The sequence below is a fragment of the Carassius carassius genome, chromosome 44, assembly GCF_963082965.1.
Source record: "Carassius carassius chromosome 44, fCarCar2.1, whole genome shotgun sequence".
NCBI lineage: Eukaryota > Metazoa > Chordata > Actinopteri > Cypriniformes > Cyprinidae > Carassius > Carassius carassius.
The window spans coordinates 12558074-12585211 of record NC_081798.1 but is presented as its reverse complement, the minus strand read 5'-3'; the positions used below and the strand labels follow the sequence as shown (position 1 = coordinate 12585211).

Genomic DNA, 27138 nt, shown 5'->3' with positions numbered 1-27138 from the left:
ACCAAAGGAAAAAAGAAAGGAGGGGATGGAGGGCAAGATGAAGGCTAAGTAGAATGCAAGGCGAAAAGGGAAATCAGAAAGAACCAAAGAAAAACCAAGTGGTTCAGTGTTAAAAACGATACTAAGCTGTCTTGACATCTGTTCTCATTGGTCTTAATGCTAAAAAAGACTGAAACTGTTTCACTCCTTCCACTTTCCATTTCACAATTTCCAATTTTTTTTAAGGGTTAGTTCACCCAAAAATGAAAATTGTGTCATTAATGACTCACCCTCATGTCGTTCCAAACCTTTAAGACCTCCGTTCATCTTCGGAACACAGTTTAAGATATTTTAGATTTAGTCCGAGAGCTTTCTGTCCCTCCATTGAAAATGTATGTACGGTATACTGTCCATGTCCAGAAAGGTAATAAAAACATAAAGTAGGGTCAGTTAGAATTTGTTGAAGCATCGAAAAAATAATTTTGGTCCAAAAAGAACAAAAACTACGACTTTATTCAGCATTGTCTTCTCTTCCGGGTCTGTTGTGAGCACATTCACTGCAGTGTAGTGATATCCGGTTTGTGAACGAATCATTCGATTTAACCGGTTCTTCTTGAACCGGTTCACTAAATCAAACTGAATCGTTTGAAATGGTTCGCGTCTCCAATAAGCATTAATCCACAAATTACTTAAGCTGTTAACTTTTTTAACGTGGCTGACACTCCCTCTGAGTTCAAACAAACCAATATCCCGGAGTAATTCATTTACTCAAACAGTACACTGACTGAACTGCTGTGAAGAGAGAACTGAAGATGAAAAACCAAGCCGAGCCAGATAACGAACAAAAGATTGACTCGTTCTCGAGTCAAGAACCAGTTGCATCGGTTTTCAGAACATCACTGAACCGAGAACCGTTTCTGTCGGACGCGTCTGATTAGATAACCGAGGAGCTGATGATAACTGCGCATGCGTGATTCAGTGTGAAGCAGGATGACTAACAGCGCATCTGAACCGAACTGGTTCTTTTGGTGATTGATTCTGAACTGATTCTGTGCTAATGTTATGAGCACAGGTAAACCGAAGGCTTGAATCAAGGGCAATCATCGCCAATGACGTCATTACATTTAGTGAAAAAGAACCGGTGAACCGTTTTTTCAACCAGTTTATTGAATCGAACTGTCCGAAAGAACCGGTTTGTGGAAAATAACTGAACTTCCAATCACTACTGGTGATCCGAAATCATGCATGAAACGTTATTCTTAAAACACGGAGCTCAAGTTAAGAGAATTTCACTCCCATCTTCTTGCACGTTTTACCTATTCCACTGCCCGTGTTACATCTTTGTCAAAACAAAAGCACTGTGTGAATGAGACCTAGCACTAAATTTATGGTCCTACACAGAGCGCGTCACACGTGCGGTTTGATCATTCTTTTTTCTTTACGGTTATCACCAGCATATTGTCAAAGCGTCTAATTCTAAAATTTGGTAATATTTATATTCAAAATCACGATTCCTTGATTTCTAAAAAATGAAATTGTGGCAAAACATCCATCCATCCATCCATCTTCTTCCGCTTATCCGGGGCCGGGTCGCGGGGGCAGCAGTCTAAGCAGAGAACCCCAGACTTCCCTCTCCCTAGACACTTCCTCCAGCTCTTCTGGGGGGACACCGAGGCGTTCTCAGGCCAGCCGGGAGACATAGTCTCTCCAGCGTGTCCTAGGTCTTCCCCGGGGTCTCCTCCCAGTGGGATGCGCCCGGAACACCTTCCCGGGAAGGCGTCCAGGAGGCATCCGGAACAGATGCCCGAGCCACCTCAGCTGACCCCTCTCGATGTGGAGGAGCAGCGGCTCTACTCTGAGCTCCTCCCGGGTGACTGAGCTTCTCACCCTATCTCTAAGGGATCGCCCAGCCACCCTGCGGAGAAAGCTCATTTCGGCCGCCTGTATCCGGGATCTTGTCCTTTCGGTCATGACCCAAAGCTCATGACCATAGGTGAGAGTAGGAACGTAGATTGACCGGTAAATCGAGAGCTTCGCCTTGCGGCTCAGCTCTTTCTTCACCACAACAGACCAGAACATCGACCGCATTACTGCAGAAGCTGCACCGATCCGTCTGTCAATCTCCCGTTTCATCCTTCCCTCACTCGTGAACAAGACCCCAAGATACTTAAACTCCTCCACTTGAGGCAGGAACTCTCCACCAACCTGAAGTGGGCAAGCCACCCTTTTCCGACTGAGGACCATGGCCTCGGATTTGGAGGTGCTGATTCTCATCCCAGCCGCTTCACACTCGGCTGCAAACCGTCCCAGTGCATGCTGAAGGTCCTGGCTTGATGAGGCCAACACGACAAAATCATCCGCAAAGAGCAGAGACGAATTCGTGTTGTCACCAAACCTGACCCCCTGCACCCTGTAGAGGGTATAGAGTATTGGAAGAATCTGAGACCACTAATTAAACTGCTTCTAATTTTCGGGTTCAACAATAAAGCTGAGGCTGCTATGAGAGGCATCCACCCCCGGTGCCTTGCCACCGAGGAGTTTCTTGACTACCTCGGTGACTTCAGCTTGGGTGATGGGCGAGTCCACATCTGAGCCCTCAGCCTCTGCTTCCTCAATGGAAGACGTGACAGCGGGATTGAGGAGATCCTCGAAGTATTCCTTCCACCGTCCAACGACATCCCCAGTTGAGGTCAACAGCTCCCCACCTCTACTGTAAACAGCGTTGGTAGGGCACTGCTTCCCTCTCCTGAGGCGCCGGACGGTTTGCCAGAATCTCTTCGAGGCCGACCGATAGTTCTTCTCCATGGCCTCACCGAACTCCTCCCAGGCCCGAGTTTTTGCCTCCACAACCACCCGGGCTGCAGTCCGCTTGGCCTGCCGGTACCTGTCAGCTGCCTCAGGAGTCCCACAAGCCAACCAGGCCCGGTAGGACTCCTTCTTCAGCTTGACGGCACCCCTTACTTCCGGTGTCCACCACCGGGTTCGGGGATTGCCGCCTCGACAGGCACCAGAAACCTTACGGCCACAGCTCCGAGCGGCCGCTTCGACAATGGAGGTGGAGAACATGGTCCACTCGGACTCAATATCTCCAGCCTCCCTCGGGATCCGGTCGAAGCTCTGCCGGAGGTGGGAGTTGAAGATCTCTCTGACAGGAGACTCGGCCAAACGTTCCCAGCAGACCCTCACAGTACGTTTGGGTCTGCCGAGTCTGTCCAGCTTCCTACCCCGCCATCGGATCCAACTCACCACCAGGCTCCGCCCCTCTCTTCACCCGAGTGTCCAAGACATAGTGTCCACAAAGTCGATCATCGACCTACGGCCTAGGGTGTCCTGGTGCCACGTGTACTGATGGACACCCTTATGCTTGAACATGGTGTTCGTTATGGACAAACTGTAACTAGCACAGGAGTCCAATAACTGAACACCGCTCTGGTTCAGATCAGGGGGGCCGTTCCTCCCAATCACGCCCCTCCAGGTGTCACTGTCGTTGCCCACGTGGGCGTTGAAGTCCCCCAGTAAAACGACGGAGTCCCCAGTCGGAGCACTTTCCAGCACCCCTCCCAGAGACTCCAAGAAGGCTGGGTACTCTGCACTGCCGTTTGGCCCGTAGGCACAAACGACAGTGAGAGACCTATCCCCGACCCGAAGGCACAGGGAAGTGACCCTCTCGTTCACCGGCAAAACAATAAATTACAATTATTTGATAATCAAAAACAAAATGCAGCTTTTTCTATGTGATTTGGCCGTTCGCCCACATGCAAATGCAGCATCAGGTCACTGAAAACAAACATTTTTGAAAACGCCTGCCAGGGTGAGGATTTTCAAAAACTCCGGATTCAGTGTTATCGTGTAGACAGCAAAACCTGTGGCTTTTGACGTCGGAGCCTGCGCTATTATCTCTGCTCACTGGAAAGACTTCTAATTGGCCAACATTGCTTTACGGTTAAGATTATATCACCACCTGTTGGTTTGGCATTCTCTTGACAGTGCTTATTTGCATGCATTTGCATTTTAATGTGAGCAGAGATTTAAAAAAAAAAAAAAAACAGAAGTTAAAATACCCATGTACATGTGGACATGGCCTAAGTGTGAGGAGTTGGGGTGGAGGAGGGATGCCGAAAAACTGTCAAAGGATAGAGGTAAGTAGGCTGCATAAATATACTTATTGTCGTTTAGCTAAGGATGATTAGCTAAACGATTTACACCTGTGCCATATTGGTTGATCATGCTCTTCCTGAACCTTGTTAATAAAACGTCTTTTGACTTCTGTTGTTTTGTGTTTAAAAACACAAATGTAATGATATTTTCTAACTCTTCCAGAAACAGTTTGCATCTTCATGTTTTCATTAAGACATTATTCAGTATGTTTATTAAGCCTTTTTCTCTTGGAGAGCGTTGCATGATACACAACAGCTGATTACTATCCTTATACAGACATTTGTTCTGCTGTGGCCTGTCTTAAAACCACTGCATCGTTTAAACTTGTGAATAAAAAGAATGAAATAATATCTGACTGCTAACATAAAACACACCGCCACATCCTACCATAAATCTTGCTCTGCAATTCTTCATATCATCTTTTCTGTCAACTGTGCATGAAAATCAACAACATTTAACTGTTGAGCATGTGATGTATTGTTTCCCACAGCTGTGATTCATGCACAGGTTTATGCTGCCTCTGTGAATTGAAAAAGCTTGGAAAACACTTTTGTGATATATATATAGTATAAAGCTCTTCAAATACGAATTTACTACCACACAATTGTTGCCCACCCAAGCACAAAAGTGGTTTTCCCCTGAACAAAGCACAAAAAATGTTTCATCTTATCATTGGTATCCCACTGTAAATCTCTTCTTTTTTCTCTCTCTTGAACTCAAATTTTACTCCAGTGCATTAAATCTACTTAGTATAAGGGAAGTGCAGCTATGCATCCACTGAAATCACTATGGAACAAGTTTGTTAAATCTAAAAATATATTTGCAGATGCAACTTAGTTTGAAATGTATTGCTGAATGCAGTGACATTCAGATATTTTTAAAGGTCTCACCACATCAAAATTATAACCACATAAAATTCAATACTTTTATTCAGCAAGGACACAATAAATTAGGTGAGAAAGATATTTTTTAAATTACAAATATATATTTAATATAAATGCTGTTTTTATTTAATGTATTTATTTAAATTGTTATTCATCCCAAATCTTTGGAAAAATAAAACAGCAGCAAATCAGCATATCAGAATGATTTCGAGATGACTCTGACCCATCATGCACCCTCGCACCTGTAACGTCACATTCCCCAAATCATCTCAGTCTCTCTGCCTTGAATCAGCACTTTAGTTCACTACGGCCTTGGTAATACTAAAAAGCCATTTTTATGGGTGCTAAAAATAGCATGACTACCCTATTTATGTGGCTTAGTTCTCTAAGCGGAAACTGTGGAAGCGTCCGCTTGAAAACTGACCCCTTGTCACGTTGCCCACTGATCCATTCGCACTTGCTGCCAAGTGTCTCTATATAAGTCTGTGTGTGTATGATTATGAGTGTTTGCATGTGTCTGTACAGTCTATATGTAAAGTTTTGATTTTACAGCCTCTCGTTCTAAATCTACAGTAAATAGGATACACTGAAATAGGATTTGAAGTAATCTACAGTACAGACAAGGTGGAAGGATGTGGGACATAGATGAAGGGATGAAAAAGAGATACAATACACAGCTAAGAGACACAAGGTTTTCTTGTCTATTTAAGAGGCTGTTTTAATATAGCACTGCTCTAATTGAGAGCGTGTGAGAGACGTACCCCGTGTTTATGGAAGACACAGAGCACAAGGCAGTGGCAGGAGAATGTGTGAAAGAGAAAAATAAAGAGAGTATACTCTCCAATGTATGTTTTTGTATATGTATTGGAAGAATCTGAGACCACTAATTAAACTGCTTCTAATTTTCGGGTTCAACAATAAAGCTGAGGCTGCTATGAGAGACTTTCAGACCAATTCATGAAACTATCTCTTGCTTTATTGGACTTACATTTTCAGGGGATTAAAATAAAAAAAATAAAAATCTACATAAAGAAATCTACATAAGAAGTTTCAAATATTTTAATTACTCTTTAATACAAATACATAAAAACAATTATTACATCATAATTTTAATATACAACTTTCACATTTATATACATTTAAAAATATATATATTTTAAATTAAAGTATATTTTAAATCCATAAAATGGTTTCCAGGCTAACAATGTTTTTCAGCATGATTTGAGCATCAAGCATCTGACTTTCTCCACAAAAGAGTCTGCATGGGCAATAGACTACTGAACCCTATTGCATGTATATAGACTGCAACATCTCATGTGTTGAATAACTTGAATGGCTTTTTAGATGCGTGTCTTATTCACTGTCTGTCTGTGTGTGTGTGTGTGTGTGTGTGTGTGTGTGTGTGTGTGTGTGTGTGTGTGCACTTGTACAACTATCTTTCTGAGGGCAAAAACGTTATGGGTTTTAGACCATCGGAGTGAGGACAATCTTGTAAAGTGAGGACATTTTGGCCGGTTCTCACTTTAAAAGCCTGTTTGAGGGTCAAGACCTGGTTTTAGGGGTCAGGTTACAGTTGGGTAAAGGTTCGATTTAGGGTAAGAGTTTGGGTCAGGCACATAGTTCTGATGGGTAGGTTTAAGATAAGGAGCTAGAGATTGCATTGTATCAATGTATGTCCTCACAAAGATAGCTATACAGAGTTGTGTGTGTGTGTGTGTGTGTGTGTGTGTGTGTGTGTGTGTGTGTGTGTGTGTGTGTGTGTGTGTGTGTGTGTGTGTGTGTGTGTGTTGTTTGTGCATTTATCTGCCTCTCTGCTGTGTGACAGACTCCCTGGGCTCATAACAGAGCGTATAAGTATTTGTGCTTACAATGTTAAGGTGGAAAACTATTTAGGAACTATTTAGGTAAATTTGTTTCCTCCTATCCCAGAAACGACTAAAATAAGCCATTAAATTTTTATACTGTATATATATTTTTAAATATAAAATTATGTTTATATCCTGACACAAACAGATATAAATAGTGTATTCACTATAGCTAAAATATAAAATGAAATATAATATAAAGTATAAAGTAAATATAAAGTAATAAACAGCAAATATTTTTCTAGTTACATAACGTGTAAATTACATAATATATTGTATATATTTTTTTATATCTTGACATGATATATATATATATATATATATATATTTTTTTTTCGGACTATAAGTCGCACCTGAGTATAAGTCGCATCAGTCCAAAAATACTCATGACGAGGTAAAAAACATATATCGCACTGGACTATAAGTCGCATTTAGAACCAAGCACCAAGAGAAAACATTACCGTCTACAGCCACGAGAGGGCGCTCTATGCTGCTCAGTGTAGACTACAGGAGCACTGAGCAGCATCTCTGGCAGCATAGAGCGCCCTCTCACGGCTGTAGACGGTAATGTTTTCTCTTGGTTAATTTCTCTCGGTTCATGTCAAATTAATTTTGATAAGTCGCATCTGACTATAAGTCGCAGGACCAGCCAAGCTATATATATATATATATATATATATATATATATATATATATATGATTAAAATCACATGCACACTACAGAATGGTAAAGCATGATTTTTGCTATTCTGTTTGGTGCTGCTAGCTGCACAGAAATACACACATCATCTTGACGGGCTCCAATTATAAGCTAAAGTCAGCAGAGGATTTGACTGAGGCTGACAAATTCGTGAGGTGCATGTACCCTCTAATTGCAAAACAAGAATATAAACAGGCTTTTTACGTCACTACAACAAAAACATCTTTGGCAAACACACCATCACCACCACTGTCCTTTTAGGCTTATTACGTTTCCATCTTGGTCTGAATTTGTTCCCTTTCCATTCCTGATTTCAAGCAATATATTTCACTAGAGCTCAAGGTGTTCACATTCACTAACTGCTTTCAGACACAACTGCACACACAGGGTCCACAAGTGAAGCAGGGGTCATCACTGTGTCCTTCAATGTGCCCATACCATACACACACTCTCCACAAACACACCAACATGACCTGCCCTTTATTCTCAGAGATATAATATGAGATGAATATTTTGAGTGACAGTCTGCTCCCTGAAGGCTGTACAGAAGGCACGGAAACAAACTAGGTCTCAGAGGAATAGATTCAGAATCCAGATTTTGTACAAGCTTTCAACCACATTCCAAAAAAAACACTACAAGATAAAAAATATAATGAATGAGGTGGGTGTATTTCACAACCACCTTTATCAAAATGTGGAGCTTTGTTGACATTTCATAGGAAACAAGGTTATGCTGTTTCTTATTTGAATTCTTAGGACTAGCACTGACATTAAACAACTTGGGCAAAATAACATTGAAAGTAAATGTCATCAAACGACTAAACATCACAAAACCTATGTGATTGGTGCTTTATGATGGAACTTTTTTATAGTACATTTTAAACTAACAAACATTTAAAAAAGTAACCAATTATTTAATACTCACTCCCATTGTTTTCGTTGTGCCTGTGGAGTGCTCTGCAGTTTATGGGATTGGTGCGCTTTGATGACATCACGGTGGTCAACTAGGCCTCCTCTCCGTCTGATAGGAGGAACCAGAGAGTCCCTGGGCATCAAAGAGTAAAGCGTCCCATCCATCACTACGGTTTCCCCTCCATTGGTTTTGCTATAGTCAACTGGGCATGCTTCATCATTCATGTCATACACAGTATGAAAGTAGGTGGGGTTGGCACAAACACTGCTTCCGCTGGTGGGAGGATGAGAGCGCAGTCTGTGGCCCTGAGGTTGCACTCTCCCTCCTTTCCGCAAGGGCGGCGCTCTCTCCATTATGACTGAGCTGTCTGCATACATGGGAGACAGCGTGACTCTGTGGGGGAAGAAATGACAGAAGTGAATATATTTATATAAAAATTAAAAAAATAAAGAAAATGGGTCTTCTATATTTTTGTGATGAGTGATGTTGAATTATTATTTATATATTATAATAACGTTATTTCTTTATTGGAACACTTTTATTGTAATTCTACACACACATACAGTATATGCAATAGTAATCGTGCTCACGTTTTAGTACATTGAGGTAACGAATTAGTAAATCGTGCACATGATTAAGCCTAATATTTTTTCCTACATGTCATGCATGTCATGTGCGGGGTTTCGAAATATATATATATATGATAATGCTACAAACATATCAAGAGTAAATATTTTATTTATTTGTTTGTTTGTTTGTTTGTTTGCAAAACTATGAACACCATTAGAACAATATTTTCCAATAAAGAAAGAAAAGTGATATAATTAAATAAATTGTCTTTATTCTAAAATATTTATAGTTAAGTTGTTCATAATACTTTAAATCATCATCATAATCATAATAATAAAAACTGACAACAACAAAAAATAAATAAATAAGCAAAAGGAAGTGAAGGGGAAAATATGTGACGTGTAATCAAGTGGGAAAGGGAAGCAAAGAGAAGAAAAACACCAAGGGAGGTTTAATTAACAAAGGCTGCATAATTGTTTCGAGAAAATTACAATAGGCCAACGTCAGGTGAAAATAAATGATGCACTCTGGTACTACAATTTATGCTGACGGTGTTTGAAGAATTTGTCCGCTGTGACACAGGCAGAGGAATAAAGTAATTTAAAGTGACACATACACACTCAACAATTTCAAAAATAAACTCACACATGCACAGACAAAATGCAGTGCTTTTTTATTTTAGTTAATGCTTTTCTTTGAGATGAGCCAGAAGAGCTCATAGCACTTCTACTGTTCTGTTTCTGAAAGCAAAGCATTGAAGATGTGGCAAATGCTATGGGAATCTTCCCCAAAGTACAAAGAGTAGACAAAAGGAAAGACACAGATGGAGTAAAGCACAGGAAAAGATTAAGCACAGTGGCCAAAATGTGAATGGAATACATTCACGCTACAGTCTATAGTTACTGTGGCTGTGCTCATTGTTGACTGGCGGGTTTTGTGGTCAGGCTGTGATTAGGAGAGACACATCTTGTCTCAATGATCAGACACTAAAGATGGAACTTACCAAATCTTCCTCTTTATTTTTGGCCAATGGAGAGCAAAGCCATTACAATACGCATGCCAGTTCCTACAGTGAATATATTCAGTGAGGTGAAGGAGAATCACAAGACATTCTGAAATGCCTTCACATACTTTTAAGTCTCTTCCTGGAGCCTGGCAGCATTGTGACATTCATGTTTTTGTATTTTTAGTCAGGAACACATCTCATCCTTGTTTAAAGGGTTTGTCTGCTTCCTGGACAAGACAAAAAAAACAGCTTTTCTTTGTTTGCTAAAGTGACAACACCATAAATCTTGCTGTAATAGCAAGGTAAAGCATAAGCTAGCCACAAAAGGTAGTAAGAACCAATTTTGGATGATTTCATTTGCATCATTGTGTGTTACAGCAAGTGGCCATTTGTGTGGGTTGGATCTCCATTGCACCAGCCCACAGACAGCCTCACCATTGTGTGGGTGTGGATGAATACATGCAATTAGGGAGACATTTACAAAGTTCTCCAAAACCACAAAAACTTACCCATGGAAATAATGGCCATCACAATCCCTACTCAAAGATGTCAAGTATCAAACTCAGTTTTCTGAACTCGATGTTTATACTTCTCTCCGGTGTTAGGCATTTCACATGGCTGCATATTAAAATTAATTTGATAGTGAACTGTACTCAGAAACGAAATTCAGTCTCAGCCAATTCTGCTGCTGACGTGTATTGTTATATAGGAGGGCAAAGGAAATTCTCTGAACACACTATAAAATGATTTGCTGAATTTAGTACCATTCAGAGCATAAATAATATGCTATCTGCTGAGTGAACACATTATGATAAATAGCTCTGGCTGTAAGCCATGCACGGAGAACAGCAAAAGATGGGCAGAAGATCATCTAACAAATGCAAAAGTCTGTGTTAAACACAACCAATACCATTTTATAGTTAATATAACAGGTGGTAAAATCACATATTTACATGGTACTTCAAGGTAATTCAAAGAATACCATAGTATGACCATGTTACATTTATTTATGGTATTTTATAGTACTTTTCAACCAAAGAAAGATTACAATTAGAATTCTTCTCAGATGTCAGAGATATTCCAAGTAGATATCTTTTCATGTACCAAAAATAGATAGATAGATAGATAGATAGATAGATAGATAGATAGATAGATAGATAGATAGATAGATAGATAGATAGATAGATAGATAGATAGATAGATTGATTGATTGATTTTGTATTTAGAGCATAACATTATATAGACATCATATAGTTAAGGGGGGAAATTTAAGAAAGGGAAAGAAATAAAGAAATACTAAGCAATTGTGAAGATAGTAAAAAGACAATCATCTTCCACGACACTCACCAGAGATGTTTGTGTTTTTTCTGAGAAGATCCTGGAATCTGAACGCGTCCAGATCACCTGTAGTTTATAACTGAGAAAACTACCAATAAAACTCCACAAACTGAATGGTCCGAGGTCCGTTTTCTCAGAGCAGCAGGTCATATCCATCTTCAAGCTCGGAACATTCTGTCCCAAGTATTTTTGTTGAGCGAAACAGATAATTCTGTATGTTTTCTCAGTGCAATCTTTTGATTCTCGTCAGATATGACAACCAAGGCTCTCGAGACCCGCTTCCACTTGTGTACGAGGAGTCTTGCGCTCTGCGCGCGAACGGATACGTGACTGCACTAGTGTCGCGCAGATTAAAACTGCGCGCTTTGACCGCTTCTGCACGGTGACTGAGAGAGACTGTATTGTTATTTGTATCTTCTCTTCATTACACAAGTTTGTTATGAGAGTATGCACATTATTTATTACATGACATGAAACATTCGTCATAATAAATGAAATTGGATGCACAATAATAAATTAATATTTCTTATAGTTATTTTTATGTAATGGGTTTATTTACTATTTATTGTGGATAAAAATAGGGCATCAAATAAGAGGATTATGTTTGCCAATCAGAAAACACATGACTAGATGAGAAGAATCATATAATAAATCTAGATTATATTGTATGCAATGTCATCAGAGAAAATGTTACCACCTAGCGGTGTAGTAGGTTGTTATAGACAAATAAAAATATTCATTTACCGTCAAATATAGTTTACAGTTATTTTGAAGAAACCACCTTAGTTTTATAAAACCAACAGTTTAAAAAAATTATTTATATGCACACATTGCTCCTATTAATAAGAAATTGAATAGTTTTTGAAAAATTTGCTCTAGAGTTGCCAGTTGTTTCTTAAATCCTCCAGGCCTGTGCATGATTCCATCTTGGACACAGTGAGAGGAACAAGTCTGGCATGTCTGTCCAGTACTGTTTATCAATTTGCAGCAGTATCTCCTCAGAAAAATCTTTTAGAATAAAAGGCTTTTTTAAACTTCCATCTGAACATTTAGTCAGAAGCAGCAGCAGCATCAGGATGAATACATTAACATCAATCTCTAGTTTTGCACTTCAAAGTGTCCTAATTAGCACTAATTACTTGTGTATATATGAAAAATACAGCCACAAAGAAATGTTTGAAGCAGCGCACAAAATCGCTCATTTATTTCTCAAAATCATTCACAGCATATGAATATTTTAGCATAGCATGGTAACATACATAAAAACAACCGGTGAGCACAGAGAAAACTTGAAACGATCGTACAGGAGCTACATCAGTCAATTTGTCAGCCTCTGATTGGCCAGCTGGGCTGATGAGTGTACATCCCTGTGGTCCAGAAGGACTGTGGGTGGATCAGCTGGTTCTCATGCCATCCCTGCTGAGATGGCTTACTGGGTTTGGATTATTTGTTACCACGGTGGCGACATGGGCTGTGGGTTCTGCAGATAAGACATCACGACTGCCGATATGGACAGCCTGAAGGAATTAACGTATGTTTATTTTTGGCAGTCGGGAAGCATTACATTTGAATGATTTCTTTAGGTAGATTAAAGTCTTCTATAAAATATTCCAATAATAATGGAATCATCCAATATTTGTATTCATTCGGAGAATAACAAACGAGCATAAGCAACTCACATGAAGCTGCTCATCATTTGTTTGGTGTCCTCTGAGCTTCGTGAATTGGCAAAACTGATGAACGAGCAATACACAGCAATCCATGCGCACCATTTAAGCTGCCAAAAACACAAATACACAACAATTTGAACATTAAATCATAGTTGAGCATCAATCTGCTCGTGTTTTATTCATTAACAATGACAATCATAAAGTAAACATCAATGTTTGCAGTAAAGATGAGGGTCGAGTCACCTTGAGCATCAGGCCACACATGCTGAAGATCATGCCGAGCAGGTTCATGTAATCCGGTGTAGGATCTTCCAGCGTGGGGTTAGTCTCTGTGTTGGGAGGCTTGTAGCTGTAATGCAAAAACACAGTGTGCCTTGAATATTAATGCTGTCAATACAAACATCACACAATTTCGTCAGAGAAAGCCATACACGTATACCTAGTTGAAGAGTAAATGACATACGTTAAATGTGCAAAAACTGTGATCCAATACATACAGTTGTAGATAGCTGGCTGGCATTTTTAAGATAACATTTAATAAATTACTATAGTAATTAATATTTATAAATTTAACACGTATCTTTAATTCCATCGATGTTATGATTTAAAACACATTATTACGCAAAAAATATTTAGTCTATTTAACCATCTTCCATGTAAATCTGATTTAATCTCGTTTAATCATTAGCCGAACTGTTGCTAACGGTGATGCTAACGAAAGCCGATAAAAACTCTCATCTCAGTCATCTCTTAAATAGTCTCAAATACGGACAAACTACTCACCGAAAAATCTTACTCGGTCGTCTTGGATCTGCCATGTTGTTCACGGTCATATTCTAATAAAATCCTCATAAAATTCAAACTTAATTGTGAGTTAGCAGCAGCACGTCAGCGGACAGCTGACCTCTGAGACTCTACCACGCCTCAGTCTGTTGTATTCAAACTCAAAGCTGTATGTGATGCACTTGCACCCCCTGCCGCTGTGGAGTGTTATTGAAAGATGATTGACAGACAAGAGACCTCGAATGCATAACTGTGGTGACGGTGTAATATAAGTATTTATTTGAGATAAAATAATTTACAGGCAAGTTATTATTAAAATGCAAATACTGTTAATCAAAACTGTGTTAACTGTTACAATTAAATCATAATTTTAAAACATCACTATAGTCACATACTGACAATGTGCTAATATCAAAACTCTAATTCTAAACTATAAAAGGGTGTAATACATACTGTTTGTATAGCATTCCATAGCATTTTTTCATAGCAAGAATAAATGCATAATGAACAAGAACATAAAACATTTGCACCATTATATTTTATTTCTTTAAAGCTACAGAAGAAAAAAAAATCCAACAACAATCATATAGACAGCTTTTATTATTATTCAGTGAGATATGACTTTACTGGTGTTTTTAGTCTTGTGCAAGCTCATCCCCAGGAGCATCAAATATATATATATATATATATATATATATATATATATATATATCTTGTGCACCATAAATGTCTTGCAATTGATGTTATTTATTCACATCTGTCCATAAGGGCGTTGAACTGTAAGGAATCATTGTTTTCTGACAGCATTTGTCTTCATGAATCCTTCTCTTGTAAATTTGGAGTTGCTGGATTCATCTCATTTAGTTCAACATCCCTCTCCGATTCCATGGTCATCGTGTGCCTTTAATAATTAAAAAAATAACTATGAGAAGATATACTGCATAGCATTTCACAATTAGATTCAGTGTTACGGTGAACTGGTAAAATGTATACCTTGAATGTAGTGTAAGTCGCTTAAAAACTTTATTTGGGATGGTTGTTTAAAGTCTCATAGGTGGAATAGTACTTCACATTAAGTGTGATTCAGCAGAAAGCTATTTTGGTATGCTTATATACTATACCTGCCCTCCTCTATATCCAGAATATTCTCTGGAAGCTGAACATTCGTGGTCTCAGGCAGAAGGAAGACCACACATCCACTGAGAACTGCAGTGGCAGCAAACACTAGGGAGGGTGCAAAGTGCCACATGTCCTCCAATAATATGACCATGGGAGCCAGCGAACCTCCAATACGTGCTATAAAAGAGGTGTAGCCCAAGCCACACTGCCTAGGAAAGATACAGAGAAGGAGAGTAAGTTCTTTCATTTCAAAAAACAAAATGGAAAATGTAAGTGTTTTGGTCTTAGAATAATTTTACATAAAACATGTAAAAGTTACCGGAGTACAGTAGGGTAAAGCTCAGATGTGTACAAGAAGGCAATGGTAAACGCTGCCTCAGAGAATCCCTTCCCAATAATTGCGATCCCTGTCCGCACCGCAGAAAACTCTGTGGATTAAACAGCACAACAAAATCAATACATTATTTCTTAAATAATTAACATCCACTATAAAATTTGGTATAAAGAGGTGATAAAGAATGAAGGAGAACCTGTTGGGATTACACTGTTTAGTCCAATCAGAGCTCCAGTTATAATGAGAGACCACGCCTGGCCATTTCTGCGTCCAATCCAATCCAGAGTGAAGTAGGTCCCGACCTTAGCTGGGACTTCAATAACTCCATAGACAAACTGTGTGAGATAGATGTTCAGGCCAAACCCAGTGATGTTGAAGCTGATGCCATAGTAGGTAAAAGCAACTGCAAACCTGAAGATTTCAATAAATACTGTCAATTCACAGCTTTTGACTATTGTTTCACAATGAAAACAAAATAATAATAATAATAATAATAATTCCTCACATACCAGAAAATCCCTGAGAAAAACACAATCTTCCTCAGTTTCGGTGTCCTCACTAGATCAAGGTAGGAATGATTCTTGTTGGTGACCTCACTAACGGTGATTTTCTTTAAGCTCTTTTTAATCAAGAGGTAAAGGATGAGATCAAAACTGATTATCATAATAATAACTTAAAGGATAGCTGGATATGTTTACCTCAGTGTCTAGTTTATGAGTGTAACTGTGCTTTCCATTCATCTTAGCACACTGAATGAGATACTTCTGCGCCTCTTCCACCCTGCCATTGGCTAGCAGCCATCTTGCAGACTCAGGAATCCACCTTTTGAGATAAAACACACAGGAGGAAAATATTAATGTAGACCTATCTATGAAGCACATTTAGAGGCCTAAAAATCCAGTGTTTTTGTTGTTTGTTTGTTTTTTACGGTGCAGTTCCACCACTTACCACCAGGCAATTATACCCACAAGGCAAGGTGAAGTCACTACCAGGATGAGGTGCCTCCAGTCCCTGATGAGATATGCCAGAAGAGCCAAAAGCATGTTCCCTACACTCCAGCCAAGACTGATGATGGTACCTGTGAATGTGCGATGTTTAACGTCTGTCCACTCAACACCTGTAGAATGAGCAGAATTTATATAGGTATTATCAGCATGAACATAAACAGCAAAATGACATGACTGAGACTTTGAAAAACAATAGTTATCATGTCTTTTATTCTAAACCTGTATGATATGTGTGCTCAACCTGTTTTTCTTCCAGAATCTGATGTAAATCTTTTGGGATTATATATATATATATATATATTTTTCAAATACTTAGTGAGCTTCTTTTTAAGCATTTTCAAAAGCATTAAAATCACAGTGAATCATTCACAAGAATATAAACAGGATCATCTTGGGCTTAATGTTGACTAGAGAGATTGAAAAGAAATAAGAAAGTGATAGATACACAGGGCAACTGTGGTGATAGACATCCCGGTCAGGGCCAGTCCACACAAGGTTCTTGCTATGGCGAACATCACGTAAGATGTGGAAAAAGCTTCAACTATTCCAAAAATAGAACTGGCCACAAAGGAAACCTGAATCATCGGCTTACGGCCAAACCTGTGGAGTGATATAAAAAAAGATTTATATAACCACACTGGATATTCGCACATTAAAAATCACATGGGAAACTGTGGATACATTCTGTCATGCTTGTTATAGAGATAGCCTGAGGTAAGCATTTTTGATGTGTGACGTTCCGTGACAAATAATGAGAAAATGAATATTTGAACGCTGTTGTGTAAGCAAAGAATGATTATAAATGTGTACAAGTCAGCTATGCAGAACAAATTAAGGGGAATGAATCGTTTTTCAACCTCAGTCATGTGAGTAGAGACACTTGATTGTTGAAAAGTAATATGACTGGCTTTTAGCCTAAGGAATCTCATATAAGGCCACTGATGGAAGAAATGCTAGAAAATAAACAGTCCTATGAAAAAAGCATGTAACAAATGGTTTTAGAACATAATATTAATAGAAAACATTAACGTACTTATCTGCCAACTGGCCAAACATGACAGCGCCTATTGTCACTCCAATGAAGAAAAACGTGGCAAGGGCTTGGTTCAGCTTTTTGTTGTCACATACCAAATCCCACTGGAACAACAGAGAAATCATACCTCAATATTCAAGCTTATATGCTTATAAAGGTTAACTAAACCAAGAGTAACATATTTGTTAGAGAATACACTGGTGAACTAAAGTAAATTTTTATGGTACCCTTACAAAAGGGGGGAAAAGACAAAATCCTTCTAGCTTTTGAAGTAGATATAATAAGTAACTCGAAATATCATCAACATATAAAGTACAGGAAAGCATTTTGTTTATTTTTACCTCGGTTGCGGTTGTTGATGTGAACTGTGAACGGTCATATACCCATCCGTGCTGGCATGGCACTGACACATTTGATCGGTTTCCATACACTAGGGAGAGGTCAGCATTAGGGTCAAAGTCCAGGGGAAGGGGGTACATCTTGCAGGAGCTGTAGGACCCATCTGCATTACGTGGGATGCCAAGTGCCAGAACCTCATCACTGTCCTTCTCTGTGCCAGCTGCGTACCGGTCGTCCAAGTGAGGCAGGGAGCAGTGGTGGGGTGGCACACCTGAGATGAAGTTGTGGAGCAGGAAGTGCAGAGGTAGGATGACGCGTGGGAGCCATAGGATGTATAGAACCAGAAACTGGAACTTGTTGAAGCCACCAATTTCATGAAGGACGTCCTCAAACCTCATAGCTGAAAGTGAGATGAGCTACCAGATAGATTTGATATTCTTCTTTGTTCCTAATGTATGTTCTACTCACCCATCAGAATCTAGATCTCCTTGATGAAATTTGCTCAGTTCTGGAGAAACACTTGGGTTGGTCTGTTATTTATGGTGAGCAGAGAATAGTCTGAGCAGATGTGAAATGCTGAATTGCTATATGTTATCATTACGCTCTTCCCAGTCATGCTTTTCAGGGTCTCTATGAGACACAAGAAGGTCTTTGTTTTGGTAAGCTCAAGAAAAAGAAGAGTCCCAGGCCTTAAAAGTTCACTATCGCTCACCTGACTAGCTGGAGAGGATATAGAAAATACACTGGTTCCACAATGACCTTTTTTGGATTGAAAATAGCAAGTGAGATGTCTGTATTAAAGGAGAAAAAAAATTCTGTTGCAAGATTTGGTCATTTTAATTTAACTCTTGAATTTCAGATATTTATGAAAAATACCAGCAGATATAAAAATGTAAATATTTTTTTTTAATTATGTTATTAATTTATAAAACAAAGCTCTGTGGGGGATTCAGATGTGATCTCAGTCACTTTCTGATTCAATCTGGTAAATAACATGAGCGTGTTTGAATCTTTTTAGATAATCGATTAAAAAGAATCAGCTTGAAATAAGCAGTTTAATGTGTAAATGTTTTCAAAGAATGGGAAGAATGTGAAATGTGTCTTGTGTTGAAAAACAACAACAGACCACAATTAAGACTTAATCATTTTATGCTCCTTATTTCAACAAAAATCTTGATTAACATCTCACCATTGTAGTAAGAGCAAAAGAGGTGGGAATTGTTCATTTAGAAATTATCTGCATTGACAATTATCAATAATTGTGTGATTTCTGCCATGCTTAGAAAATGAGACAACTCGGTGTAGAACCCACAATATATTCCTTTAACAAAATTAAAACCCAAATACTTTACCATTTCCTTTGCCTGATAAAAATAAAGAGGTCTCTGCAAGAAATACTGAAAAGAATATGTACAGTACAAGCATACAGCAGTATCGTCAAACACGTAACAAGCTAAAGACAAGGCATGCCCATCATCACAAGGTTTACAAAGAGGGCTGAGCTGCAGACCAGAGGAAATTTGTGAATTTGTCCATAGATATGTGGCAGATTTTACAACGTTCTGTGTGTCTGGTGGTGTATAATAATTTGTGCTGGCTAAATACATGTAATATACTGTATAATTGTTTCGGATGTTATAAATAATTTGACATTTTCTCATCTCATTTCAGCATTATTCTGTGTCAAGGGCCAAAGCCAACTTGGCATCTAATTAATAATAAAGTACACCTTCAAAAAACATATATTAAATGAAATATGCACAACAGAACAACACATATACAGTATAGCACCGTGTAAGCTAAATGCAACATTTCCTCTATTATGTTCCAAGAAACTTCCATCCAAGTGAAAGCTCTACATCTTATAGTACAGCATAAAATTATTTGGTGCAAAATCCAAAATTGAAACTAGCCATTCATTGATTAGGAAGAACATTAAATTAAATAAAAAGGTTAATTTAAGTCAATGGGGCAGATTACATTTTGAGGCAAGATGTTCAAGTAATTGAGAAGAAACAATCCCAGTAAACAGCAGTCACAGTGTCTTATCTGGCTGCAGGTGTGTTGTTGCTTGTGCCTTTCTCCCTTTTCAAGGAAACTGTGTTCTCCGAGTGAGCAGAAGCTTTGGTTCGATTCCTGACAGATGTGGTGGGTTGGTTTGGTGATGATTTGACGTCCTTTGTGGGACCACTGCAAGCAGTAGTCCTAGACTTCACTGGGAGCTCCACAGTGGCTCGGAGGGCAAATGGTTGCTTGTGGGATTCGCTAACTGCAGTTTGCAGGTGTAGCCTATGGGGTGAAGGACTAGCTATACGGGCTGAAGAGAAAGTGCAGTTTGCGGTGCTCAAGCTGCGACGGGATGATGGCGGAACACAGGAAAGTGGGATGCGATTGCTTCCACTTGAAATGGTTGAGCGGGACAGTGTTGATTTCGATCTTGTGTGAAATGCTGGAGCACTTGGTCCTGATTGTGACAGTACTTTCGGGCTAAGGTGAAAAATTTGTAAAATAAAATTAGTCTATTTAATGTATAACCTTATCACGGAAGAGGATTAAGGACAAGCAATAATAAAATAATAAAATTAATTATAATGCAAGATTAAACTCATTAAATTTCAAGAAAAAATTAAAATGTTGAGAATACAATCATTAAATTTAGAGAATAAAGTCAATGTGTTTCAAGATAAAAAAGTCAAAATAAAAAGTTGAGAATAAACTCACACAATTAGTTTTTTCTCAAAGTATCAGTTTATCCTCAATATTTTATTAACATTTTTTTTACTTTAAATTTCATGTTTTTTTTGTGAGGGGGGGGGGGTTAACACAATACTTTATTCTCGAAATTGATAGAGTTTATTCTCAACATTTTATTTAAAGGGGTCCTAGTATGCTTTTTTACTTTTTCCACTTTAGTTAGTCTCTAATGTGGATGTTTGAGCATAAAAAAAGATCTGCAAAGTTACAAAGCTCAAAGTCCACTTCAAAAGGAGATATTTTATTTAACAGAAATCACTTTTAAAAACTACAACTCGTTTGAACTACAATGCATATTTCCACAAATATCACAAATATCGACGAATGGGATAAGACCTGTTTGAGTTGCACTATAAAAGGCAACGATAATAATGTGTTTTTCGAAGCCTGTTCTAGTACACCCCCAAAACAAAATCAAGACTTTGTAAAAGAACATAATATGACCCCTTTAAACTTTTTTCCTCTAAAAACTGCATATAATGACTTTAATCTTTAGATGGTTTCATGTTTTGTTTTTTGTTTTTTTTGCTTGGCCCTAATCCTCTTCCTTACCTTAGGGTAAGCTGTACAAGTAATAAAATGTACAAGTAATAAAATTAACTTATATTAAACTAGACTTACCCATTGCTTGCCTTTTGTTCTGATTTTGGAGGCTCTGCTTCAGGCTGGACAACAGGAACTGCAACTACTAGTTTAGTTGAAGGCTTCCTTATTGGTGTGACTGGACGTGGGATCCTGCTGTGCCACTCAGCTCGGTACTTTTCCTCAGCCTCCTTCTTGAGCTTGTTGATGGGATCATCCGATTCAGGAATATCTTCCTCTGAGCCAGTAGTTGAAAGAGTCTCTGAAGGTCTCTTAGGCTCATCTCCAGAAGATAACGAGGATGAAGTCCTGGAATTTAATCTCATCCAGCGACCCTGTCGCTGTCTTTCCACAACTTGACGGGCCAGGTCTTGTTGCATGGCTCTTCTACGCAGTCGTTCTTTGGTGGACAGGGATTGTTCGGATCCTGGCTCTTCTTCCGGGACTAGGATAGGAATTCGACTTTTGCTCCTTGGCTGTGGATGTTTAGAAACACTCTCAAGTACTGTGTTCTCCTCTTGATGTTCCTCTTTTGGTTCCTTGTCCTGTTTGAGGTCAGTTGGTGAATATTGATGGATAGATTCCCTAGACTCTAAGGGTAGAGGAACCACAAGATCGTACTGTTTTTTAGTAATCTCGTTTGGCAAAGACCTGTCCAGAACATTAGTTACCTGAGGTCCCTCTGTAAGAGTCTGAGAGGTGACTTCATACTGGACACATGCTACATCTCCTGGCCCTTGAGAAAGGGGAGACTTATCTATCCCTTTAGCCTGTGATTTTCCTTCAACCTCCTCTAAAAGTTCAGGAACCTGTGAACCACTGGAAGACATGACATTCAGATGGGTTGTCTCTGCAATGTGTACAAAAGTTCGCTCCACTTTGGAGAAAGGGGGTGATGCAGTTGATGCTGAGGCCACTTGAGATGTTGAGATGGTTACCACTGGTTTAGATGTCTGTATGGATGGGTCAACAGCAGTTGCATCAGGTTGCCTTCCATCTGTAGGCTTCTCTGCCTGTTTTATGTCCTCCTGGATCTGTGCCTGTAGTCGACCAACTTCATCCAACTGCTCATTTTGAGGGGCATCAGATCCTTCCACACCCTGATCCATTTCAGTTCCATTTATAGCATGGGGAGACTTCTTCATGTCTCCTGGTGAAAACAAAACAAGGGTATTTGAGACGTCCTCTTGGTCAGGATCTACATCAGCAACTGAACCAGGTTCTTTTGGCTCCTTGTGTGGATCATCGGCCACTAAGGTAGATGGAGCCCCATCTTGACTGCGTTCAGTGCTCTTTTCGCTTGCACCACTACTAGATTCACTCTTCGTGACGTCATCATCTTTGGGTCCTTCATCTTGTGTCTCAGGTGGTGTGGCCGTGAAGGCCCGTCGCTGGTGTAGGCTTCCTGTAAGCATGACGGTAAGGAAGTCGGCTCTCTTTGCATGCAGTTTAGGAAGGATATGGAACATTTCCTTCTCTGAGGATGGGGATTTAGTCCTGTAGTCAGTGGGTGATAATAAAGGTTCATTCAAGGTTGGGACCTAAAAGAGAACATACACATGCACAAGTTACAATGCTGCCATGTAATGTAATTGTAAGGCAATATAAGAAAAACTATGATACATTTTTATTCAGTGGGATCATATCTTATATATGATGTACTTCAGAATGGAGTTTCTATCCATTTCCTATAGAATCATTCCTATACATGTCAACCACACAACACAACTGATTTTTTTTCTCTCAAAGACTTTAATTTTGTTTAAATTATACACAAGCTTTTCAAGATTGTCTAGATTACATACATAAAAAGGCACAAAAATGTGTTAAAGAATTTTCCCTTTTACAGCAGCCAGTCATATTTAGCTTTTTCTTTTTCAAGTGTATCCCAACATACATAGACTAAAACCAGCCAGATAACATGCTTTTATGTATTCAGGATTCTCTTTCTTGATATACACAAATCCTGTAATTAAAAAAAAAAGTTTAAAATACATGCTTTACGTGGAAATATTACAAGCATATTGTACAGTGATATTGTGATAGAAAAGATCATATGCTTATTGTACATCAATCTAACAGATCATAGCCCATTTATATTACATAACAATACCAGTCTGTCATTGTAAATGAGAATCTTGATCTTAAGTGACTTGCCTGGTTACATAAAAAGTCAAATAAAACCTTCAGCAACTTATTTTTACACTTTGTTATTTAACAGCACACAGTATTACCACTCTTACCGTTGACACATAGTTGTTTTTAATTGCAAATATATTGAATACATTAAATATCGACAACAGTCGGTGCTTGTATCAGCTCTTTTAGAGCTTATCTGTTGTTTTGTGTACATTGTTGCTTTTCAACAGGTACCAACATTATAGAGTTCATTGTAGTTCACGTGAAGCTTCTCATAGTTTATCAATCCCTGTGGGCAAGATTATGCTCCAAACGTCATAGATCCATCACATCTCCATACGTTCTACATACATTGAATGACCCTGCAGTCAACATGTCAACAAATATCATACAACATGCAAATTACAGCTATGATACAGCATTTTACTTCATATAAAATGTGTTATTGTGACAAAGGCATTGTGTATAGGCATAAAGTAAAACTCATTAGACATAAGAGCAGTTCAGTTGGGTGTGACAGAATAAATTACTTTCTTTTTGGTATTTCAGAGTATCACATGCAGATGTTCAGGTAGAGATAAACTAAAAGGCCTTAGAAAATTGTGTAAACAGTGTACATAAACTAAAAAAAAACATGGGCCATGCTAACATTTTATAATTGTATTTTGTAGATCTTGACAGCACAAAGATAGAAGAGAGACCTGTGCTGCCCCTGTTTTTATGCTTCAATGCAAATTTATTTGTCAATTAAATATTCTGGATACTTTCAATGAAATATATTGGTTTAAAAAAGACTTCAAGTTGCTCTGTTAATCACTTATTATGTAAATCAATGATCAACATACAATTCATGGAACATAAAGGCATAACATAAGCCATACTATATTTTCTTACATTTTCAGTTGCATGAACCAACTTAATTTGTTAGTCATGCAAAAAACAAGATTTTTAACATCGCAGTCTTTCCAGTACTTCCTGGTCAACAGACCTGGACAGTCTCAACAATATAGATTTTTCTTGCACCTTTAATTTCGGTGTCATTTCTGTTCAATTACTGCTAAAAACACTGATGTAAACCAGGCAAAAGCAGATGTGCAAAAGAAGTGCAAGAGTTAGCAGCCTGTTTGGGTATATAAACAGTACATTCATGTGAGAAGCCATGACTGTGACAGTATCAGAAGCAAGTCATTTTTGAAATGTATCATTTTATGCCCGTGTTAAAAAAAAAAGATTTTGGCATACACTTTTTTCCCCTTTCTAATTAGCAAAAACAGAAAAAGAAAAAAAGATGCAGTTTTAGAAATTAGAGCCATGAAAAAAATACTAGTTAAAGTAAATGTCTTTTAAAACAAACCATGACCATTTAATCTGCTTTTCCTGAAAAGAGGGGAGAAAAAATAATCCTTCCACCTTCACAACTCAGTCATGCTTCTTGTGTCATGAAGCAAGAGTTATTCTCCTTTCAAGCATAGGTTAAGCTAAAAAAAAAAACCTTCATTCACCAATATCTATAACGTGAATAATATTCAACAAAGGTGAATTTAATTACTAAATGTCTATGTCCTACTAATGTACATAATATTTCTAGAATATGCCCTTATTTTAAAGAAGACAAAAGCATACCACCTCTCATACCTCTCAATTCAAAATCACTGTTCACATCTTATTGCAATCAATGGCATTTGTTTTTAATCGCCAAGAAAACTGATATGGCTCCAATTCTGTGTCTTTTTAAAGTGCATTAGTGAGAAACAGTACTCAAAAGACCCTACAGCAGTCCTGCACACACACTTTTGCTACTCAGTAACATACAGTACTGTGCTAAAGTTTTAGATCTGATCTCATCATCATCAGTCTGTCTGGAATAACATGAAGAAACAGAACAAACTGAGACAGACTCAATCCAGAAGACCTGTGGAAACGTCGCCAAGATCCTTCAAGAAACCTAACTGCAAAGCTACCTGAAAAACAATGCGCAAATGCACCTATATGACAAAAGCTTTTTTATTTTTTTAACTCATAGTGTGGTCACACCAAATGTTGATTTAATTTAGTTATAATTAGAAGTTAATTAATAAAATCTATTTAAGGCATTATTTTTGACAGCATCTTCACTTTACAGCATTTTTACACAAGTGCCTAAAACTTTGCATACTGTAGCTTTGCAGGTTTCTTGTGTTTTGGAGACATTGCCACAGGTCTTCTGGATTGAGTCTGTCTCAGTTTGCTCTGTTTCTTCATGTTATTCCAGACAGACTGGATGATGGTGAGATCAGATCTCTGTGTGGAGCACTGGCTGCTGTCAGACTCCTGATGCAAACAAAAATCTCACTGGATTATTACAATTAATGGCAAATGTTTGGCAATGTAAACTGATATTTACTATTGACACACTACAGCAAAACATAGAAATAACTGACTTAAAATTAAGACTTTAGCACAGTACTGTGTTACACAAATATCTGAAACCAACCCAAGACTAACTAAGAGGTATTTAATGAGATATAATGCTTACACGGTTCATTCAAACCTCTATGCACATAAATGTATGATTAAATAAGGTATGGAAGCTTTTATCTACACACCTTCCTAAACACAAAGGAATGGAAAATGCATTTTGTTGTTTTTGTTGCTTGTGCGTACTATCTGGCTATGATCATTTTAATCAGTGGCAGAGAAACCAAAATCCAGCGTGCTGAACATTCATTTATGACTGCATCTAAACAGCTGACTCAATTATCTCAAATTTAGTTGTTAGGAGATAACCAGACTCCAGCATGCCACTCCATTGGTTATAAAAGTGTAGACATAATATTCCCCTTTGCTCATATGTTTCCATTATACATTTAAAACACTTTCATTTAACTTGCATAACATCTCCTTTGTGAGGCAAAGCACCTTTAGAGCACAGAAAAAATTGAAATATCTTTCTAAAATTGAAAGCCTGTTCACAGTATGTAAGGAACATTATGTACTATGAACGATGGCTCATAAAGTGTTTGACAGCCTAATTTATGATTAAACTAAACGATTAAATACAAAATGTAAAAATCACTATCCAATGACAAACACCATCAAAAAAGTAAAAAAACTAACAAAAACCTTTACATGTTTTGTTTTTGTTTTTTTTTGCGTGGAAGACAGTTAAATATCGTCAGGCTAAAATAATGTGATCAGATATATTTCAGGGTGGCCACAACTGCAGAAATGCGACACACATGCAACTGAGGTACACAAACACAACTGCAGATAACGAAAACAAAATTAGTCTGTGAATACCTTTGCAATATCCATTGTGATTTTTAATCTAAGAGTGGTTGAAATAACGAAAACATCTGTTCATAACAAGATGAAAGTGCAAGATACAGTGCTGGCCAAACTTATTAGAACATTAATATTTTCACCAGCTAAAAATGGTTTATGTCAGTTATTTCTATATTTTGCTGTAGTGTGTCAGTAGAAAATATCAGTTTACATTTCCAAACATTCGTTTTGTCATTGATTGTAATAATCCAGTGAGATCTCAATCCAGAAGATCTGTGACAATGTCTCCAAGATGCTTCAAGAAATCATGAGATCAGGTCTCTGTGTGCAGAACTGGCTGTTGTCAAATAAAAACCTCACTGGATTATTACAATTAATGGCAAAATGAATGTTTGGAAGTGTAAACTCATATTTTCTACTGACACACTACAGCAAAAGTAGAAATAACTGATTTAAAACCATTTTAGCTGGTGAAAATACTAGTGTTTCATAATCTTGACCACCACTATATAAAAAGCAGGTGAAAAAGCACTGCATTCTCTTTAACACGTCATTCCGTTCTTACAGCCCTCTATAGTTTATTGCATCAGAAAAGTTCCCAAAAATAATTCATCATCCTGTTAAGAAAAAAAAGTCTTTCATATGGGCGTATGAGAAGAGACTACATCAGCTTTCCTCAGCTGTTCTTGTTCATTAGTTTG

The 27138-nt window shown here is 38.2% G+C and overlaps 4 protein-coding genes across 6 annotated transcripts in view; all 4 read right to left on the bottom strand.

Moving 5' to 3' along the window:
* LOC132126600 (voltage-dependent P/Q-type calcium channel subunit alpha-1A-like) overlaps positions 1 to 11692 on the bottom strand; it is a 140199-nt gene extending 128507 nt beyond the window's left edge. Inside the window, exons 1-2 of the mRNA XM_059537963.1 lie at positions 11423 to 11692; positions 8512 to 8892 (exon numbers count right to left, since the gene is read on the bottom strand). Of these exons, the coding sequence (XP_059393946.1) occupies positions 8512 to 8876 (365 nt within the window). The 5' untranslated portion in view covers positions 8877 to 8892; positions 11423 to 11692. The remainder of the gene's footprint in view (positions 1 to 8511; positions 8893 to 11422) is intronic.
* An 894-nt stretch (positions 11693 to 12586) lies between these two features.
* Positions 12587 to 14027, bottom strand: LOC132126576 (PAT complex subunit Asterix). The gene is made up of 4 exons (XM_059537915.1): positions 13867 to 14027; positions 13327 to 13432; positions 13093 to 13190; positions 12587 to 12930 (listed from the first exon to the last, which is right to left on the bottom strand). Exons 1-4 carry the CDS (start codon positions 13914 to 13916, stop codon positions 12864 to 12866), a joined length of 321 nt encoding a protein of 106 aa, XP_059393898.1. The 5' UTR covers positions 13917 to 14027; the 3' UTR covers positions 12587 to 12863.
* A 109-nt stretch (positions 14028 to 14136) lies between these two features.
* Positions 14137 to 18345, bottom strand: slc22a7a (solute carrier family 22 member 7a). Of its 2 annotated transcripts, XM_059537913.1 has the most exons (10): positions 17701 to 18342; positions 17360 to 17463; positions 16772 to 16926; positions 16268 to 16436; positions 16018 to 16141; positions 15829 to 15938; positions 15516 to 15730; positions 15305 to 15413; positions 14988 to 15194; positions 14137 to 14767 (listed from the first exon to the last, which is right to left on the bottom strand). In XM_059537913.1, the coding sequence occupies exons 1-10, from the start codon at positions 18094 to 18096 to the stop codon at positions 14680 to 14682; spliced, it is 1677 nt and encodes a 558-aa protein (XP_059393896.1). In that variant the 5' UTR covers positions 18097 to 18342; the 3' UTR covers positions 14137 to 14679. The 2 variants fall into 2 exon arrangements, with proteins under 2 accessions (XP_059393896.1, XP_059393897.1); XM_059537914.1 differs by lacking the exon at positions 14137 to 14767 and having other exon boundaries at positions 15028 to 15190; positions 17701 to 18345.
* A 484-nt stretch (positions 18346 to 18829) lies between these two features.
* LOC132126312 (tau-tubulin kinase 1-like) overlaps positions 18830 to 27138 on the bottom strand; it is a 29149-nt gene continuing 20840 nt past the window's right edge. For both annotated transcript variants that reach the window (XM_059537501.1, XM_059537502.1), the window contains 2 exons: positions 21074 to 22575; positions 18830 to 20185 (listed from right to left, as the gene is read on the bottom strand). In XM_059537501.1, the coding sequence (XP_059393484.1) occupies positions 19744 to 20185; positions 21074 to 22575 (1944 nt within the window). In that variant the 3' untranslated portion in view covers positions 18830 to 19743. The remainder of the gene's footprint in view (positions 20186 to 21073; positions 22576 to 27138) is intronic.

Coding starts and splice junctions, on each gene's coding strand:
- slc22a7a (XM_059537913.1), bottom strand. CDS start 18,096: ATGAGGTTTGAGGACGTCCTTCATGAAATTGGTGGCTTCAACAAGTTC. Junction 16,142..16,267: donor GTGGGTATAATTGCCTGGTG/GTAAGTGGTGGA, acceptor TTATCTCAAAAG/GTGGATTCCTGAGTCTGCAA. Junction 15,731..15,828: donor TTTTTCTCAGGGATTTTCTG/GTATGTGAGGAA, acceptor TGAAATCTTCAG/GTTTGCAGTTGCTTTTACCT.
- LOC132126576 (XM_059537915.1), bottom strand. CDS start 13,916: ATGACCGTGAACAACATGGCAGATCCAAGACGACCGAGTAAGATTTTT. Junction 13,191..13,326: donor TGTGTGGCCTGATGCTCAAG/GTGACTCGACCC, acceptor TGTTTTTGGCAG/CTTAAATGGTGCGCATGGAT. Junction 12,931..13,092: donor CAAATGATGAGCAGCTTCAT/GTGAGTTGCTTA, acceptor TAATTCCTTCAG/GCTGTCCATATCGGCAGTCG.